The sequence below is a fragment of the Doryrhamphus excisus genome, linkage group LG7 (genome assembly GCF_037039965.1).
Source record: "Doryrhamphus excisus strain RoL-2023G ecotype Guam linkage group LG7, RoL_Dexc_Guam_v1.1, whole genome shotgun sequence".
In the NCBI taxonomy this organism is placed as follows: domain Eukaryota; kingdom Metazoa; phylum Chordata; class Actinopteri; order Syngnathiformes; family Syngnathidae; genus Doryrhamphus; species Doryrhamphus excisus.
Genome location: NC_136363.1, coordinates 6,899,739 through 6,917,388, shown reverse-complemented (window position 1 = coordinate 6,917,388; position 17,650 = coordinate 6,899,739). Strand labels below are relative to the sequence as shown.

The window sequence follows — 17,650 nt, the reverse complement described above, 5'->3', positions numbered from 1 at the left end:
AAGCGTCTCCAAAGGGGGGATCAACTGTCTCCTTATCACAGCCAAGGAACACGACCTCCGGCTGAACCGCTCAGTGAGGACGCTTTGTGCACGCCACTGACACCCCTCTAGAAATGTCAATACTTTGATATTCTGACAAATACAGCCATAGTGCAGACCTTAATTATGATCTATAATCCCTGTCAAAACCAAATCCCTTCTGGCTTGCCGGAGCGTTCGTTGTACGTGAGTGAGCAGGCCACAACCAAGACACTGATCTCGACAGTGACGAGCTCCGAGAGGAGACGATCCAATTACTGGGTTCAGAGCACAACTGTGCTTGCATGACACAATGTATGTGTGTATGTTTGTCGACTATATGACACAGGCAGTAACTGGACCAAGCCAAACCTCATCAACAAAACACACAAGACACACAGACAAGTAAAACTGCCAGGAACTACAAATTAACTGTTTTGCAGCTAATTTATGGCTATTTTCTAATCTTGTCACATCTCCTGCACTACATAGCTTCTACTAATTGTTTAAAAAGTCTGACGCTCAGGAGTCAGTGAGGAAACAGTAGGTCTCTCCTTGGCAGGAGCCAATCATGAGCTACCAGTGAATCGCTATGAGCATGTAAAAGTCAGACTCATGCAACTTCATTTATTCATTCATTTTCTACCGCTTTTCTTCACGAGGGTCGCGGGGGGTGCTGGAGCCTATCCCAGCTGTCTTTGGGCGAGAGGCGGGGTACATCCTGGACTGGTTGCCAGCCAATCACAGGGCACATATAGACAAACAACCATTCACACTCACATTCATACCTATGGACAATTTGGAGTCGCCAATTAACCTAGCATGTTTTTGGAATGTGGGAGGAAACCGGAGTACCCGGAGAAAAAAAACATGCATGCACGGGGAGAACATGCAAACTCCACACAGAGATGGAGGGTGGAATTGAACACTGGTCTCCTAGCTGTGAGGTCTGCGCGCTAACCACTAGCCCGCCGTGCTGCCCTCATGCTACTTAACACTCAAAATGTAGCTAAGAAAGCTACAAGTACCAATATAAGTTTTCCCGTAATGCGTTTCGTCACTGCAAAGCGTTTTATTGGTTATGCCTTCATTCATGTTCTGTGGTGCTTGTCCTCCTATGAAATGCTTTGTATTGGTACTTTTAGTGCTTCTACATTTTGAGTGTTAGTTTCCTGTGTGATGATTTTAGTGTTCTTTTTGTAAGTCAGACTGTGTAATGACCTGCAATTACCAATGGGTTGCGTTGTGAGAGCTGCCAGGTTCTCATGTATGGCTTATAGGTATCATACTTGGGTGAGCTACTGAAAATCAAGTGGGCGAGCTACAAGTAGCTCATTTTTTACCTGTTTCATGACTTTCAGCGTAACTGATTCCTGCACAAATTTCCAGCTTTCTTATCTCTGAATTTGGTGCTAGATCTGAAAAGCTCAGAGCTCCACTTCAAACTAAAAGCTGAACATCCATAAATTACCATATACAAACATACTCAAGCAGCAATTCTAAGCCTTAAATCAAATAGGCAAAAGTAACTTTTTTTTAATCCTGGACTTTCCCAAATAAGACTGTAGCCAGCAATAGGGCTATTTTCAAATTAATTAGTCTTAAACTAAATCAATACAATTCCAAAGGTGTCCAAAGATTGTGCTTTCTAGTAATATAATGGTTATTATGGGAATAGTAGTTGAAGCAGTTGACGTCACAGCATTTCCAGGAAGACAAGGCCATGATGGAAGCAGAGTGGTTGGGGGGGTTGTGTGCAAAACAGGCAGGATGAAAGCGTATGTGACGCAGAGATAGACACAAGCTTCCTCCGGCAGAGTTCGGCAGAAAAATTATATTTTAGCAGACAATTGGGTATTTTTTGTACCTTTGCTTGCATGTGTCGCCGTGCTTGCAGCATTTCACCTTATCGCCTGATCGCAAAACATGCCGAGGTCATTCAAATACGCTTAATATTATTCTCTTAATGTTATATATTGCAAATCCGCACCCTTTCTTCATGTACATTCTGGGGCTCTTATTCAATAAACACCTGTTTTTTTGCCCACTACAAATTCATTCATTCATTCATTTTCTACGACTTTTTCCTCACGAGGGTCGCGGGGGGGGGGGGGGGGGTGCTGGAGCCTATCCCAGCTGTCTTCGGGCGAGAGGCGGTGTACACCCTGGACTGGTCCCCACTACAAATTATCTTTGATAACTTTATTGCTAACCAAAACAGCAGCACCTACCAATGCATGTAAACAGTCCCTCCGAATAAATAAAGAGCAGCCACTTTTAATATTATAAATGAGCTACTAAGGCATCATTAAGCGGAACTGAACCTTTTTTGGAATTGTGCCCACAACTAACAATCCTTATTTCTTTCCCTTTTTTGTGCATTCTAGGGTGAAAAAAAGAGCTAGCTAACAACGGACGACGAAAAAGAAAAAAAAAACATGTCAACAGTGTACCATTTACATTATTGACTTGTATATTAACCAAGCTAGAGCGATATTATTATTGGACACGCTAACATGAAAAACTATTTTGATCTGGCGGACTGACACGACGCGTCGATGCAATGTTGTTGTGATAGGTGTGTACCAATGACGTACATTGTTAGCTAGCTCATATTAACTTGTTTTCTCATGTTATAATGCGCTGAAAAAAGGGAAATAAAAATTAATTCATTCATTTTCTACTGCTCATCCTCACAAGGGTCGAGGGGGTGCTGGAGCCTATCCCAGCTGTCTTCGGACGAGAGGCTGGGTACACCATGGACTGGTGGCCAGCCAATCACAGGGCACATATAGACAAACAACCATTCACACTCACATTCATACCTATGGACAATTTGGAGTCGCCAATTAACCTAGCATGTTTTTGGAATGCGGGCGGAAACCGGAGTACCCGGAAAAAACCCACGCATACACAGGGAGAACATGCAAACTCCACACAGAGATGGCCGATGGTGGGATTGAACTTGAGTTTCCTGTGAAGTCTGTGTGCTAACCACTCGACCGCCGTGCAGCCGAAATAAGAATTTGTAATTATTCATTCATTTTCTACCGCTTTTCCCCATGAGGGTCGCGGGGGTGCTGGAGCCTATCCCAGCTGTCCTCGGGTGAGAGGCAGGGTACACCCTGGACTGGTCGCCAGCCAATCACAGGGCACATATAGACAAACAACCATTCACACTCACATTCATACATATGGACAATTTGGAGTCACCAATTAACCTAGCATGTTTTTGGAATGTGGGAGGAAACCGGAGTACCCGTAGAAAACCCTTGCATGCACGGGGAGAACATGCAAACTCCACACAGAGATGCCCGAGGGTGGAATTGAACCCTGGTCTCCTAGCTGTGAGGTCTGCGCGCTAACCACTAGACCGCCGTGCCACCCAATTTGTAATTATAATAATAATAATTATAATCACCATATATTTCTCCATAATATTTTTTTAGGATTATTTCCACAGATGATTTAAAGATGTGTTAATTTATTTTAATAAGTCTCTCCTAACCCTGAGAGATAAAACAGATACATTGTAACAACAAAAATAAAGTAAACAGGAAGACAGTCAAGGACAAATAGAAGTTGAAAAATGGTTGAAAAAGCCAAAAAAAAAGGAACGCCACATCAGAGATGCCCTTCATGGATAATGGAATTGTGTTAAAAGCCCTAAATGTGGCCTCAAGCAAACGTCTCTCAACAGATGTCACAGCTGAACTTTCTAACAGGGACAGTGTAATCACAGATGGGACTCAGGGCGTGAACTTATGACCAAATCTGCCCTAAGAAACCGATCCCTTCCAAATAACACAACCCAAAGCATCACATGACTACTTAAAAAAATCGGATTTCAGTCGGAAAATGTGCATAAAAATTATGCATTGAATATTCAAGTAAGATTAAACGTACTTTTTCCACTCTCATAAGTTTATACTTCAAATGAAAGAGCTTGAAATAAAATATTTTAAAATATGCAAAAGGTAAACATATACACAGATTTTTTTCAGGAAGTAAGAAATACAACGACCGTGCCCCTCCTCCCCATTCCTGTGGGAGCTTCCAATTTAAGATGAGGCCACGCTGTACCTGAGACTCGATGAGATGGTACCTGGCTGCCGCTCATGTGGGACTCACAGTCATTACTGGCACACCGGTTTTAGAATCAAACTGTTGCGACTTCAAATCAGAGAAGCAAAACCGCAAAGGATTTGGCAGCTCGATTGAAATGCAGTGTATAATTAACTTTATAATCTGTTTACAAATGAGGTCTACCCTGCAAATTCTCTGGAGTATGGGAGTGTGTGAATCTGCATACTCAACCAGAATTCTATTGGTTTGAAGTCACCTACTGTATATTTAAAAAAAAAAAAAAAAAAAAGGAGGGTTCAGATTAGTAAATAAAAAGGATTTTCATCAAGAATTGGGTACATGATTTGACTGACACATGTGCATATTTAATTTTTTGCTCACTTGATAGCAGTCATCCTCATCAAAAACAACAAAGTGAAGTAATTTAGTTCAAAATGAGGTTGTCAATCATTAGGATTTCCATTTTTTATTTGCTTTCAAAGAAATCCAATTAGTTTTTCAGCCGAGTAGTGAAGACTCAATAATTATTATGTATTCTAGACCAATAAAAGAAGTTTTTGCTGTTCTGTTTTTCGGTTAGTGAAGGCACCTTACTGCAATACAGTGTTTAAAAGAAGTCACATGTTCTCTTTGCTTCTCTCTGTGGCTTTTACTCTGTTTTATTTATTTTTTTGCCGCCTCCTTTTCCTCAGGCAATCCCTGAAGCAATGCAGCAAAGTCGCCTACAATGCTATCACAGCAAAATGCCATTGTGCTACACTGTCAAATATACAGAATAGGGTTTTTTTTGTGTGCTTGCAGCTATGAAATACTAACTGCACGCACAAGCAGGAAGTTTTGCTGAGGAAAAAAAATCACTTTTTGCACACTGAAGTGGCATTTACTACTTATCGTTGAAATAGTGTGCTGCTCGTGAGTTAGCTCTTTCTTTGTCAGCAGCCAATCACGAGTGATAAGTGAACTCATGACAAGCTTGTCAATCCACCGGCAATGGCAGGTCATTACTCAAAGTAAGACTCTGACTCATAATGACAGCTTATTTATTCTAAATTATTTAAATTATTTGTACAAATTACTGTTAACGCTGTACATTGTTGTTTATGTTTATGTAATCTATTTATTCTCCACATTATTATTTCATTCATTAATTCATTTTCTACCGCTTTTCCTCACGAGGGTCGTGGGGGGTGCTGGAGCCTATCCCAGCTGTCTTCGGGCAAGAGGCAGGGTACACCCTGGACTGGTCGCCAGCCAATCACAGGGCACATATAGACAAACATTATTATTTATTATTTATTATTTATTATTTATTATTTATTATTTATTATTTATTATTTATTATTTATTATTTATTATTTATTATTTATTATTTATTATTTATTATTTATTATTTATTATTGTGCAATGACAATAAAGAAAGTCTATGTCTACATCTATTATATAGGATGCTAAAATCATCACACAGCGACTTAATACTCAAATGGTAGCTAAGAAAACTCATATTGGTACTGTATGCAATACGAGTTAAAAAATGAAGAAAAAACAGCTATTTTAGTTTCTTCCCATAATGCATTTCATCCCAGCAAAGCATTTCTTTCAAAGGTGCTTCTGTTCACCCGAGGGAACCCTAGCAGCTCATTATATTTTGTCCACTGTCGAGCTGCTGACACAAGTTGCATTTCACTTTCCGGAGTCATACATCCACACTTTCTTTTACGAGCCATTACGGGTGAATAAGCTTGGAATGAGCAACTAAAGCGGGGCGGCACGGCGGTCGTGTGGTTAGCACGCAGACCTCACAGCTAGGAGATCAGGGTTCAATTCCACCCTCGGCCATCTCTGTGTGGAGTTTGCATGTTCTCCCCGTGCATGCGTGGGTTTTCTCTGGGTACTCCGGTTTCCTCCCACATTCCAAAAACATGCTAGGTTAATTGGCGACTCCAAATTGTCCATAGGTATGAATGTGAGTGTGAATGGTTGTTTGTCTATATGTGCCCTGTGATTGGCTGGCCACCAGTCCAGGGTGTACCCCGCCTCTCGCCCGAAGACAGCTGGGATAGGCTCCAGCATCCCCGCAACCCTCGTGAGGAAAAGCGGTAGAAAATGAATGAATGAGCAACCAAAGCGGGTGATTTTATTAATGCGTGGTAATTATAGGTCAATTTAGCACAAATTAGGCTGTTTTCGTATCAAACTCTGCTATTTATAACACATACTCTGTAAAAATGTGAATAGTTGAATCATCCTATTCGAAGACCACACGATTTGACCGAATTACACAATTTGAAGACTGGTATATGTCATTTGAAGTGTGTAATTTTTATATGTGTCATGTCATTTGTACGCCTGCACAATAAAAAGTTTTCAACTGGTGTGTTAGCCTCCATGTTATCTCCCAGTGACTGTATTCATTTCCTTTAACTGCACACAGGAGACATATTCCAGGACCAAAATGTCACCAGGAGTTCATATTTTTGTGTAAGGAAAAGAACATTAGAGTGACTGAATATGGAGACAACTGAAAAGCAGAGGTGAAAAAGATGGCACTGGCCAGGCTGCAGCAAAAAAAAATGAAGCTCCCGGTATCATGAGAGTGGAGAGTGTGGGACAGCATCAGACTAATTGTCATCATTGACGGGGGCCTAATGGAACAACACGCACGTATCCAGCCTGGTCTGGTCACTTAAGAGAGAGGGAGGTGTGTGTGTGTGTGTGTGTGTGAGTGACCACTGGCCACATAATGACGACCCATAATGTATTTGGTGGCAACATAGGCTATGCGCTCTCTCGACAGTAAAGCCACGCATATGGGGCAGGATGGTGAGAGTGAATAGAGTGGAAGAGGAGGGGGGGGCTAAAAAGGAGAGAAATGGAGCGGATATAGAGGAAAGAGCATGTTTGTGTCAGAAAATGAGGCCAGCAATGAGGTAACGAGCGATGGTGAAAGAGGAAGCGGAAAGCATGAGAGTAGTGAGGAGACGTTTTACGTTTTTGTTACAGTCGTACCATGTCAATGAGGCTCTCCTGGATCCGGTTCAGCGTGGTTCTCAGTCTGCTGCTGATAAGGCCCAGACCCGATGACTCATACTGTGGAATACACACACACACACATTCACACAATATAAGTGTCAGTATCACCTTCTTGTATAGGAGCACACACACAGCAAAGTGTGAAGGCATGCCACACGCAAACACATCTGCTCTCATCTCACGTCGTCCCAAACAACAGAATCTTTACTCTGTGCTTCAAGACGACTCTAATCCAACCAAGAGAGGAGGGGTAACTACACGGAACAGGCATCCAAATTCACACTAACTATCACAGACGACAAACGAGAGGTAAAAGGAGGTTGTGGAGAGGCTGGAAGCACAGCAAACAACATTCAAATGCCTCTCAGGTCATATTCAGATGCATTTGATGTCACTGGAGGAAGGAAGAACAAACGCACCTAGGGGGATTCAAATCATCACACAAGGATCTAGATTTGCAAGGCACATCATACGCCATTTTTTTCAAGGAGTTCTACTCTTACCAAACAAGCAGGGCCCGCCACACGGGCGGGCCCCGATTCTCTGCCACCGTGAGTTGGCATAGACGGACTTGGGAAAGGCTACAAATGATATATGGACCAAAGAAAGAAAACAAAAAGTCAAAAGTTAATAAAAGAAGATAGGTAAAGGGCCTTAAAACTGAAAGAAAAAAAAAAGAAGTTAAATATATCATATAGGGGGGACCGAGCCTTTTCTGTGGTTGGCCCCAAACTATGGAACTCTCTCCCGTCCCAAAGTAAAAAAGGCCCCCAACATCGAAAGCTTTAAGTCTAGTCTTAAAACCCACTTTTATTCTCTGGATTTTAACTCGGAGTGAGTCGTATGGTCCTGTGTCTTTTAGTTCTTCATATTTTATTGTAATTTGTTTTATTGTTATATTATATATTGTAATATTGGTTTTTTTTATACTGTTATTGCTTTGTTTCTTGTTTTTAAGATTTTAATATCTATTTTACTATTTTATTTCTTAAATTATCTTTTAGTTTTGGATTATTACTTTTTAATTTTACTAGTCTGTGCAGCACTTTGGAAACGCTGTTAAAAATGTGCTATATAAATAAAGTGGATTGGATTGGATAGCAGACGGACATCGTGATAGATGAGAAGTGAAATTAAGTTTATAGGATTTACAGAAAGTGTAATAATAAGTGTAATAATATAAGTGTAATAATAATTATTATTATAATAATTATTTAAACAAAAATAGGCAGGTGCCTAATTTGGACACTATTGTTGTTTTATTGATTTGAATACATTTAGCACTAGTTAATGAGAAAAAAAAACTGACTTTGGGGTTTGTTTGTTAGTAAACCAAATGAATCATTTAACAGGACACAAAGTGGCTTTGTATGTGACAGTACATCTTGTAGTGGAGGCACAATTCACAACTTTCAAAATGTGACTGAAAAGTTGGCAGAGAATAAAGAGTCACTGTTGTACTGCTAGTTCGGTCTTTATAGCTTGTAATATTACGGCGTCCATTGAACGAAGGCCCGAATTGATTGCAATTAACAACCTGTCAAACTCAAATAGATGAAGGTTGTGTGCATGTACAAGTGAGGATAAGGAAGCATAAGAAGCATAAGGGCAAAACAAGCCCATTTTCTCTGCAGCTTCTCCATTCTTCCAGTCTCTATCTAATTCAAAAGAAGATATTTGAGTGACATATCCAAGTCTCAAAACTAACTCCGCCCAAACAGCTGAAAGCCTGATTATCCATGATGATGAGTCTGATCCCCGAAAATAATGCATCTACAGCATATGTGGAACAGACGGTCAGTTTTGCAGTGCCAATATCAACACATAATGAGGTATTTACCCTTTTGAATATTAATAGAGTGGAGAAGTCCAACAGCTGCATCCTGGTTTCAGTGGGTCAAAATAGCAGCATATGTGCATAGGGGCTTTTTAAAGATTCATGGGAGATATTAGCATTTTCCTGTAGGTGCTTCTCTAATTGAAACCATTAATAAAATGTGGGGGGGGGGGGTGATTTAGAAGATGAAACCAAATGAGAGGAAGAAAAACACAGCAAACAGGTGCACACTATGTTGCAGGAAATGGTAAGGCGATATACTGTAGGCCAGCTTCAGTTTAGCATTTAAAAACATGAACTTAAAGGGGACCTATTATGCTCATTTTTCTGCACTTTGTATTGTGGACTCCTATGGAGTTCATAAGTAACCAGCACAGAAAGATCTTCCAAAATCTGCACCTATTCCAGCTGTGCTTCCTGCGAAAAGACTTTGTTTTAATGTACTCCACCCGCAGCCCGCCTCCAGGCACACCCACTCCACTGTGGTTGGCCACACACTCAAGCGCTTCCATGTTGTTGAACCCAACTTTATAGGAGCCTTTGCCATTGCCGCCCCCACCCTCTGGAACTCTTTGCCCCATTCACTCTGTGCTTGCCCCGACCTTCCCTTCTTCAAAAAAACAACTCAAAACCCACTGTTTAAATCCATTTTTAATGTCTAACTTTTTATACCTGACTGCTGCGCCCCACCCCGCCCCTCCCCGCTTTTAGCCTTGTTTTAGCTCTGAATGAATGTTTGGATATTGTATTTTAATGCATCTTTGACTCTGTTTTTACGCAACTCTATTTTTATTTATTTTTATCTACTGTAAAGCGTCTTTGAGTACTCTGAAAAGCGCTATTCAAATAAAATGTATTATTATTATTTATGAGTGGTTAGCGCGCAGACCTCACAGCTAGGAGACCAGGGTTCAATTCCACCCTCAGCCATCTCTGTGTGGAGTTTGCATGTTCTCCCCGTGCACGCGTGGGTTTTCTCCGGGTACTCCGGTTTCCTCCCACATTCCAAAAACATGCTAGGTTAATTGGCAACTCCAAATTGTCCATAGGTATGAATGTGAGTGTGAATGGTTGTTTGTCTATATGTGCCCTGTGATTGACTGGCGACCAGTCCAGGGTGTACCCCGCCTCTCGCCCAAAGACAGCTGGGATAGGCTCCAGCACCCCCCGCGACCCTCGTGAGGAAAAGAGGTAGAAAATGAATGAATTATTATTTATGATTATTTATCTTTTTTTTTAAATGCGCGCTTGAAAAAAAAAAGAGTCATTTATGTTGGATGCTGAATACTAGTTTGTGAAGATGTTACTCAATAACGTCTCTCAATGGTAAATAGACCCACTGATTGTTGTGGGAAATGGCTATTAGCAACCCTGCTCTGTGTATGCACACTCTGTATTGCTACACAGACAACCACTTTTGCTCCATGACTTACACAAAATAAACACAGTTAGGACACTGATAAATTGTTGCTTACTGCTTGCTCTTCTGACTCTTCCACACGGAAGAGTAACGTACGAAAGGTATCAGGCTCTGAAACTGAGCGTTTTGAGCCATCCTAAACGTCTTTCAGGGCTCACATCCAAAAAACGCAAACCTCATTATCTGAAACTTTGCCATGGTTTAAAGCGAGAATACAACAATCTAACATTTATAGGTCAGAAAAGTGGAAAAAGCATAATAGGTCCCCTTTAAAAGAATGATAAAAACACACTGCAGATGTTCCCGCAGCTTTAAACACAATGAAAAACAACCCTTTTTTTAAGTTTGATGTTGCACGTTATCTCCCCATGACACACACACACATACACATGTTAATAATTTGTATTAGAGGAGCCCCCGCAGAGCGCTCATTGTCTTTATCTCTTCCAACTCAATAGGATAGAAACCATTTTCTTGCTATCATTACCATTTCCCAAGGGTGATACAGACACAATTGTGTTTTTGTTTCATTTGTGATGTTCAGTACGGCCAGTCTTAAGATGAAATTACACCATTAAGACAAGCAGCGGAGAGCCAAATCAATCATAGAATTCAAACAAAAATAGGGACGATAAACTGACAGTCACAGTGGTTACTGTATTTTCCGGACTATCAGTCACACTGGCTGGTCCTGTGAGTTCAAGTCAACGCAGCTTATATACCAACATATGCAATTGAACTAGTTGAATTGAACAATACAGATCATACTGGACATTTTTTGTTCCTGAATACTTTCTAATATGTGTCTGTAAGTAATGTGCATCTAGCTGCTATGTCACCCACTTGCTTCTCAATATACAAGTAGGTTTATTTTGATTGATTTGTGAATACAAAAATGAGGTTTTAGTGTTAATTATGGCTGTTTGCATGTGTGCTGTGTGCATCTCCAGGGGGCTAGGCCCCCCCTGTCCTCTGAACCTAGTGATGCCACTGCACTGGACCATGAAGTTGATTTACTGGTATTTGTGATGGAACAAGATTTGTGTGTATCGGTAGACATAAAAAAAAAAAAAAAAATTAAATATCCAAAAAACAAATAAACAAGAACTGGGATATACATAACTTTCCCACTTTTGGACAGATTTAGTCAATACTCAATTGCCACCATTAAATTTACACAAGTACATACAATCTACACTGCAAAACCACTGCTCAAGCTCCTCTGCTACCATTCTGTCCAGTGGACAGAGATCAATTATATAATAATCAATATTATATTATTAATTAGCCTATTATTATTACTATCATCATTAGCATAATGCAAATGTGCAATATTTCCAACCCCAATACAATACACTGATATGTGACTTTACTCATCTGTATACACCAGTCATTACTTGCACTATGACCCATTTACCATTGCACTAAAATTAATATATCTGCAATATGTCTGCTCCTGCATATGCTCCTGTGCAATACTATGTGTATATTTTGGATATCTTGTATATATCTTGTTAAATTGTCTTTTTTACTCTACTTTTATATACTTTTTTTAAACTTGACTACTGCACTGAAAGGAGAAGCTCTCCAATCTCGTTGTACATCTTGTATAATGACAATAAAGGCCATTCCATTCCATTCCATTCGTATCGGCCTGCTTATTGGCTTGCTTATTAGCCTGCTTTTGCCTTATTAGATGAAATTTGTGATTTTCTTTGTAAAAAAAAAAATATACTATATATCAAATTATTTAGAAGCTGAAGCCCCCCTAAAATAGACCTAATGACGCCACTGATCCAGTGTGACTTACATAGGTTTTTTTTCCTTCTCATGACATATTTTTGGAGTGATGTGACTTAATTCTACTCTTATACTAAGGTATTTATCTGACATTGAGGATGTGTTCAAACGATACACCTATTAGTGTTAAGCCCACCAATAATCACGGACCATCCTCAATCAATGTCAATCACGATAAGATTGACTGATTTTTAACAGTTTATTTGTATATAGCTAGTATACACAGGGGACCGCATCTGACCCCTACTTAACATAATTTCTTGTTGCGTCTTTACATAGTTTAAGCAAATCGGTATTTTAACTTTTTCATATCTGTACCGTGGCCTTGGCCTCCGTTCAACAGTCAGATGCAGATGAGCAGAGGAGTACATTACCATATAACCTCTTTGGGGAAGAACGCTGGATAATTTGTGCTGGAAGTTTCACTCTACAAATTACAGTTATGGTCGTAGGGGATAAAGAATCATGGATGATTTCTGCAATTATATGAAATTATTAGTTCCTGAGGTAATATTACACCATGGGCAACCATTTGAATTTGGTTCAGGCGGCTGAACCCGTGCTTTCAACCAAAATGCAGACTGGAGCCAGCAGCACCACTTATGAAAGAGCGAGAGTTTTGAACTAAAGGAACGATTCACCCGTGAGGTCATAAATCAGCAAGACGGGATTCTCCTCTCTTCTACAAACATTCAACTCCCCGCGAGGCGATGCTTTAACTGTTACAGTACATCAACCCTAGTGTACTGATCTGTCAAAACCAGACAGCCTTCATGTGTGCTGTCAGTGGTGCAGAATATTTAGTTCATACAACCTCTTCTGTGTGTGTGCACCCAGCCGGTGAGTTGTCTGCTGAAAAAAAAGAGTCATTTTCTACAAGTCACTGCAATATTGTACCATGTCATTTCGTCCGAAGAAGGCGTAAACCGCGTAGAGGTAGTAGTCAAAGAGCTGTGATACGCAGTGGATGACATCGAAGGCGATCGGCTTCAGGATGCTCATCATCTGCATGTACTTTCCTAGAAGGACAAGCCAAAGCAACATTAGCAACTCTTTTGTATTCATCAAATACCCTACAAGGACTACAATATTGAGAGTTAATCAATTAATGGATCAATCAGGGGGTTAATTCCACCTGAATCCTAATGCATCAGGTCAAGTTTATGAAAACCCAGGCAAAAATGTTTCATAGAAAAACTAGAAAAGTGGTCAAATATAGTTTATTATTAGTTTTAAAGATTAAATAAATAATACATATTTAAGTATGTATTCATGTCCTAATTTAAACATTTTCAAGCATAAAAATTGCCAAATGAACAAAAATCCAAATACATGGCACTCAAAAGGGCTGCACGGCGGTCGAGTGTTTAGTGCGCAGTTCTCACAGCCAGGAGACCAGAGTTCAACCCCACCTTCGGCCATCTCTGTGTGGAGTTTGCATGTTCTCCCCGTGCACGCGTGGGTTTTTTCCGGGTACTCCGGTTTCCTCCCGCATTCCAAAAACATGCTAGGTTAATTGGCGACTCCAAATTGTCCATAGGTATGAATGTGAGTGTGAATGGTTGTTTGTCTATATGTGCCCTGTGATTGGCTGGCGGCCAGTCCAGGGTGTACCCCGCCTCTCGCTCAAAGATAGCTGGGATAGGCTCCAGCACCCCCGCAACCCTTGTGAGGATAAGCAGTAGAAAATGAATGAATGAATTTTTATTTCCCTTTTTTCAGCGCATTATAATGAATGAATGAATGAATGAATGAAAGGCACTCAAAAGATGTGACTTGTGTGCGCCTTTAAGAAGGGAAGTGATGTGCGTGACAGCTAGCTACAGCTAGAGAGTGGCTGACAGCAGCTCCTGTGTAATAAATAAGCGATTGAATAGCTCGATTGAAGCTCATGTCTCTCCTTAACCATAAACAACGCTAGTAGAATAGCTACAGTAACGTCTGGACGCCTGGTCGCCAGCCAATACCTATGGACAATTTGGAGTCGCCAATTAACCTAGCATGTTTTTGGAATGTGGGAGGAAACCGGAGTACCCGAAGAAAACCCACGCATGCACGGGGAGAACATGCAAACTCCACACAGAGATGGCCGAGGGTGGAATTGAACTCAGGTCATCTAGCTGCGAGGCCTACGTGATAACCACTTCTCCGCCATGCAGCCCTAAGATGTCTTCATTCATTTTCTACCGCTTATCCTCATGAGTGTCACGGGGAGGTGCTGGAGCCTATCCCAGCTGCCTTCGGCCGAGAGGCGGGGTACACCCTGGACTGGTGGCCAGCCAATCACAGGGCACATATAGACAAACAACCATTCACACTCACATTCATACCTATGGACAATTTGGAGTCGCCAATTAACCTAGCATGTTTTTGGAATGTGGGAGGAAACCGGAGTACCCGGAGAAAACCCACGCATGCACGAGGAGACAAACTCCACACAGAGATGGCCGAGGGTGGAATTGAACTCGTGTCTCCTAACTGTGAGGCCTTTGTGCTAACCACTCTCTCACCGTGCAGCCCTAAGATGGCTTATTTTCTATTATTAAGTGTAAAGGTGACTATAATGTTTTTATGTGCTAACTACAAAAATATACCGGAACCAACTAACCGCTGTAAACGATGGACAACTGTATATGAATAGTCATCTGTCCAAATACTGCTGTCATTTTCCATGCATGTCATTCTCCAGCAAATGAAATGTTCTCTCTATTTTAATAAAACTTGCAGCAGATAAAAAAAAAGTGTGAAATTGCAGTAAATTATATCCCAGCGGAGCCATGCCCTATTAGGGAAGAACCTAAGCGAGATCATGTTGCATTTGCATACTTAGAGGCATCACACGGACATCCAAGTACCTCTTTAGAAGTGCAAGGTCAGAGCTCAGAGCAAAGGCTAACCATTATTGCTGAAACTCAGTCACACAAGCAGAGAGCGCTGTGTGTTGATGTGGGAAAAGGCTTAATTAGGGAGAATATCTGGAGCGAGAGATGAGGAAACTACCAAAATCTCTGTCCACGGTCCATACATGAATGTGCATGCTAGCGGAAAAGGCACTCACCGACGAGCCGGATGACATTTAGGGTGGTGTTGGTAAGAATCGGGGCGTTGGTTTTGTTCAAGTTGTAGTCTGACCTCTTCTTGCTTCTTATAGTCTCCCGAGACACACTGATGCAGAAAGGAGACACACGGAACACAAATACATCCTAACTTTATTATTCATTTGCAAAAGAGCAGAACAACAACCTCACTGGGGGTTAAAATTGTTATAATGAATCCATCAGAACCCATTACACATTGCGGAAGACACAGAAGGACCCCTATGGTGAGGTCTCTGAACTGGCGAGCATGAAGGAAGCGGACCCCTGACACCCATCATTGAGCTACATTAACCAGCAATCATTACATGGGGCATTTAATTACTGGATGTGACCATGCGACCCAGTCGATAATTAACCATTAGTGATTCCTGGCTAAAAGAATGGAACATTTGCATTTTTGTGACTTTAGGCTAATGTTCAGGTTAATGCACAGCACAAAAAATTGCAAAGGGTTTGTGGGGATGGTGAGTGCTTAGGCGTGACATCATGACATTCAAGTCTGAGAACAAACATAATGGTGTAGTTAATAAGTGATTTTGCATAACATGACAGGGCATTTTCATTGCAACATAACAATGCTTCTGAAATGACAAGCTCCTGAATAAGTAATGGTCTTCCATGTTTGTTCGCCGTGAATACTTGGTATTTCGACATTACAGTAAAACAAAACCAGCCGCACTCACTGACCCCAACATTAGCAATGAAAGAGCCGTGTCGAAATCAACTCAAATTGCCTCTCAATTCCTATGTCAAACAAAGAAATAGATAAGGGACGGGAGCCATTTTGAGTGACTAATCGTCCGTTAGTCACCAACATGGGAAGAAAGAGAATTTTTCATGAGTTCACGGTAAGCTTTCTGCCTACTAAGCAGGGTTAAGAGGAGGTGAGCTAAAATTATGCATGGGAAAAAGTAGAGAAAATGAGTGGATGACTTCATGTCCTTTTCCTAAAATAACAAAGAATTGAGAACTTGATTTGCTTCCTTTTTTTTTTTGCCATCCCTATCATTAAATGTCAAATAAGCTTGGAGCAGAAATGATAGACACCTGGATTTATCATGAAATCCCACCACCGGTCCCCTCAGTTGTGTGTGTGTCACCAGAGCGGAGCATGAAGTAACAGTGCGACTGACCTCTTGAGGGGGACATCGCCCGTCTGCTCATCAACGTAGTCCTGTTTGAGCTCCTCTGGGACGTCGCTGTCGCTGTCGTAATCCTGATAAGCGCTCTTCTCCAGCTCGTCAGACTCGTACTTTAAAAACGAAAAAACGATTGTGACACAAAAAAGATGAGTGGTACAGAGACATGAGATGAAAAACAAAAGGCGGCTAGAGTACAGTGGCGAGTTAATTGGAATTAAATCTAGACTACCACCGGACTATTCGAGATATTGTATGCAAGTGGATGAAAACATACTTAGCGTGTTAACCAGGGTGCCTGGATTTACATTACAGTTTTATGGACCCCTACAAAAAAATGACGATAAAATTTCTGGCCTCTATTGAGAGTAATGTCAAATGATTAAAATTTTTAATCAGATTAATTACAGTTATACAAATTCATCGACATTATTCACCATTTGCCACTTCTAAAATAACACAATTTTTTAGTGGAGTTCATTAACAAAAAATGACAGGACGCACTTAGATATTCACTCATACACAGAAAGACACACTATAAACCTTGCAATCCCAGCGTCACCCCATACTTCCTGAATCTGCACTCTCAACACCGTGGGAACTGTATTGATTTTAGCCATAAATTAACCACATCATTTTTAAGCGGCATTTTAAATCAGATTAAATACAGTTTTCAAATTAATTAATCATGATTAATCACATTTTTTGTGCCCATTTTTATTTTATCTGTTTGTGTTCAAAATAACTAGAAAAGTTCTGAATTGAATTTTCAGGAATTGTTGGAAATGGGTCATGGAAGAACTGATTACATTTTTGGGGTGATCCAGATCACCGTGTGGATTCAGGATTCATTTGTTCAGGATAATTTAACATTGCAAAACAGGACCATTTGTGTATATAACACCACAAGAAATGGCGGACAGGTGAGACTGGGCCGCATCAGGTTTTCCAATAAAAAAAAAAATTTATTAAAAACAAAAAAAATTAAAAAACTTCGCTTTGGTTCAAAAACGTACCACTTCCACACGGATAGGGAGGATAACTATTAACAGTTATTTAACCTTTAGCATGAACATTAATCAAACGTAATAATTTTTTCTGGGTACATGATACCATACAGCATCCATATCAAACTTGCGCAGGCCGCACAACATTAAACTTTCATAACAAGGCGGGGGCCTCAAACTAGTGTTCTGCGGGCCACATTTGGCCCGCGGGCCGC

At 40.7% G+C, this 17,650-nt stretch overlaps 1 protein-coding gene across 2 annotated transcripts in view; it reads right to left on the bottom strand.

Annotated features, from left to right (window-relative positions):
• The window catches only part of vps50 (VPS50 EARP/GARPII complex subunit), a 90,040-nt gene that overhangs the window by 17,509 nt on the left and 54,881 nt on the right, over positions 1-17,650 (bottom strand). Inside the window, exons 19-23 of one of the 2 annotated variants that reach the window (XM_058047747.2) lie at positions 16,423-16,541; positions 15,250-15,356; positions 13,089-13,210; positions 7,638-7,715; positions 7,111-7,191 (exon numbers count right to left, since the gene is read on the bottom strand). In XM_058047747.2, coding sequence (XP_057903730.2) covers positions 7,111-7,191; positions 7,638-7,715; positions 13,089-13,210; positions 15,250-15,356; positions 16,423-16,541 — 507 coding nt within the window. The remainder of the gene's footprint in view (positions 1-7,110; positions 7,192-7,637; positions 7,716-13,088; positions 13,211-15,249; positions 15,357-16,422; positions 16,542-17,650) is intronic. The other variant, XM_058047748.2, reaches the window with a different exon arrangement.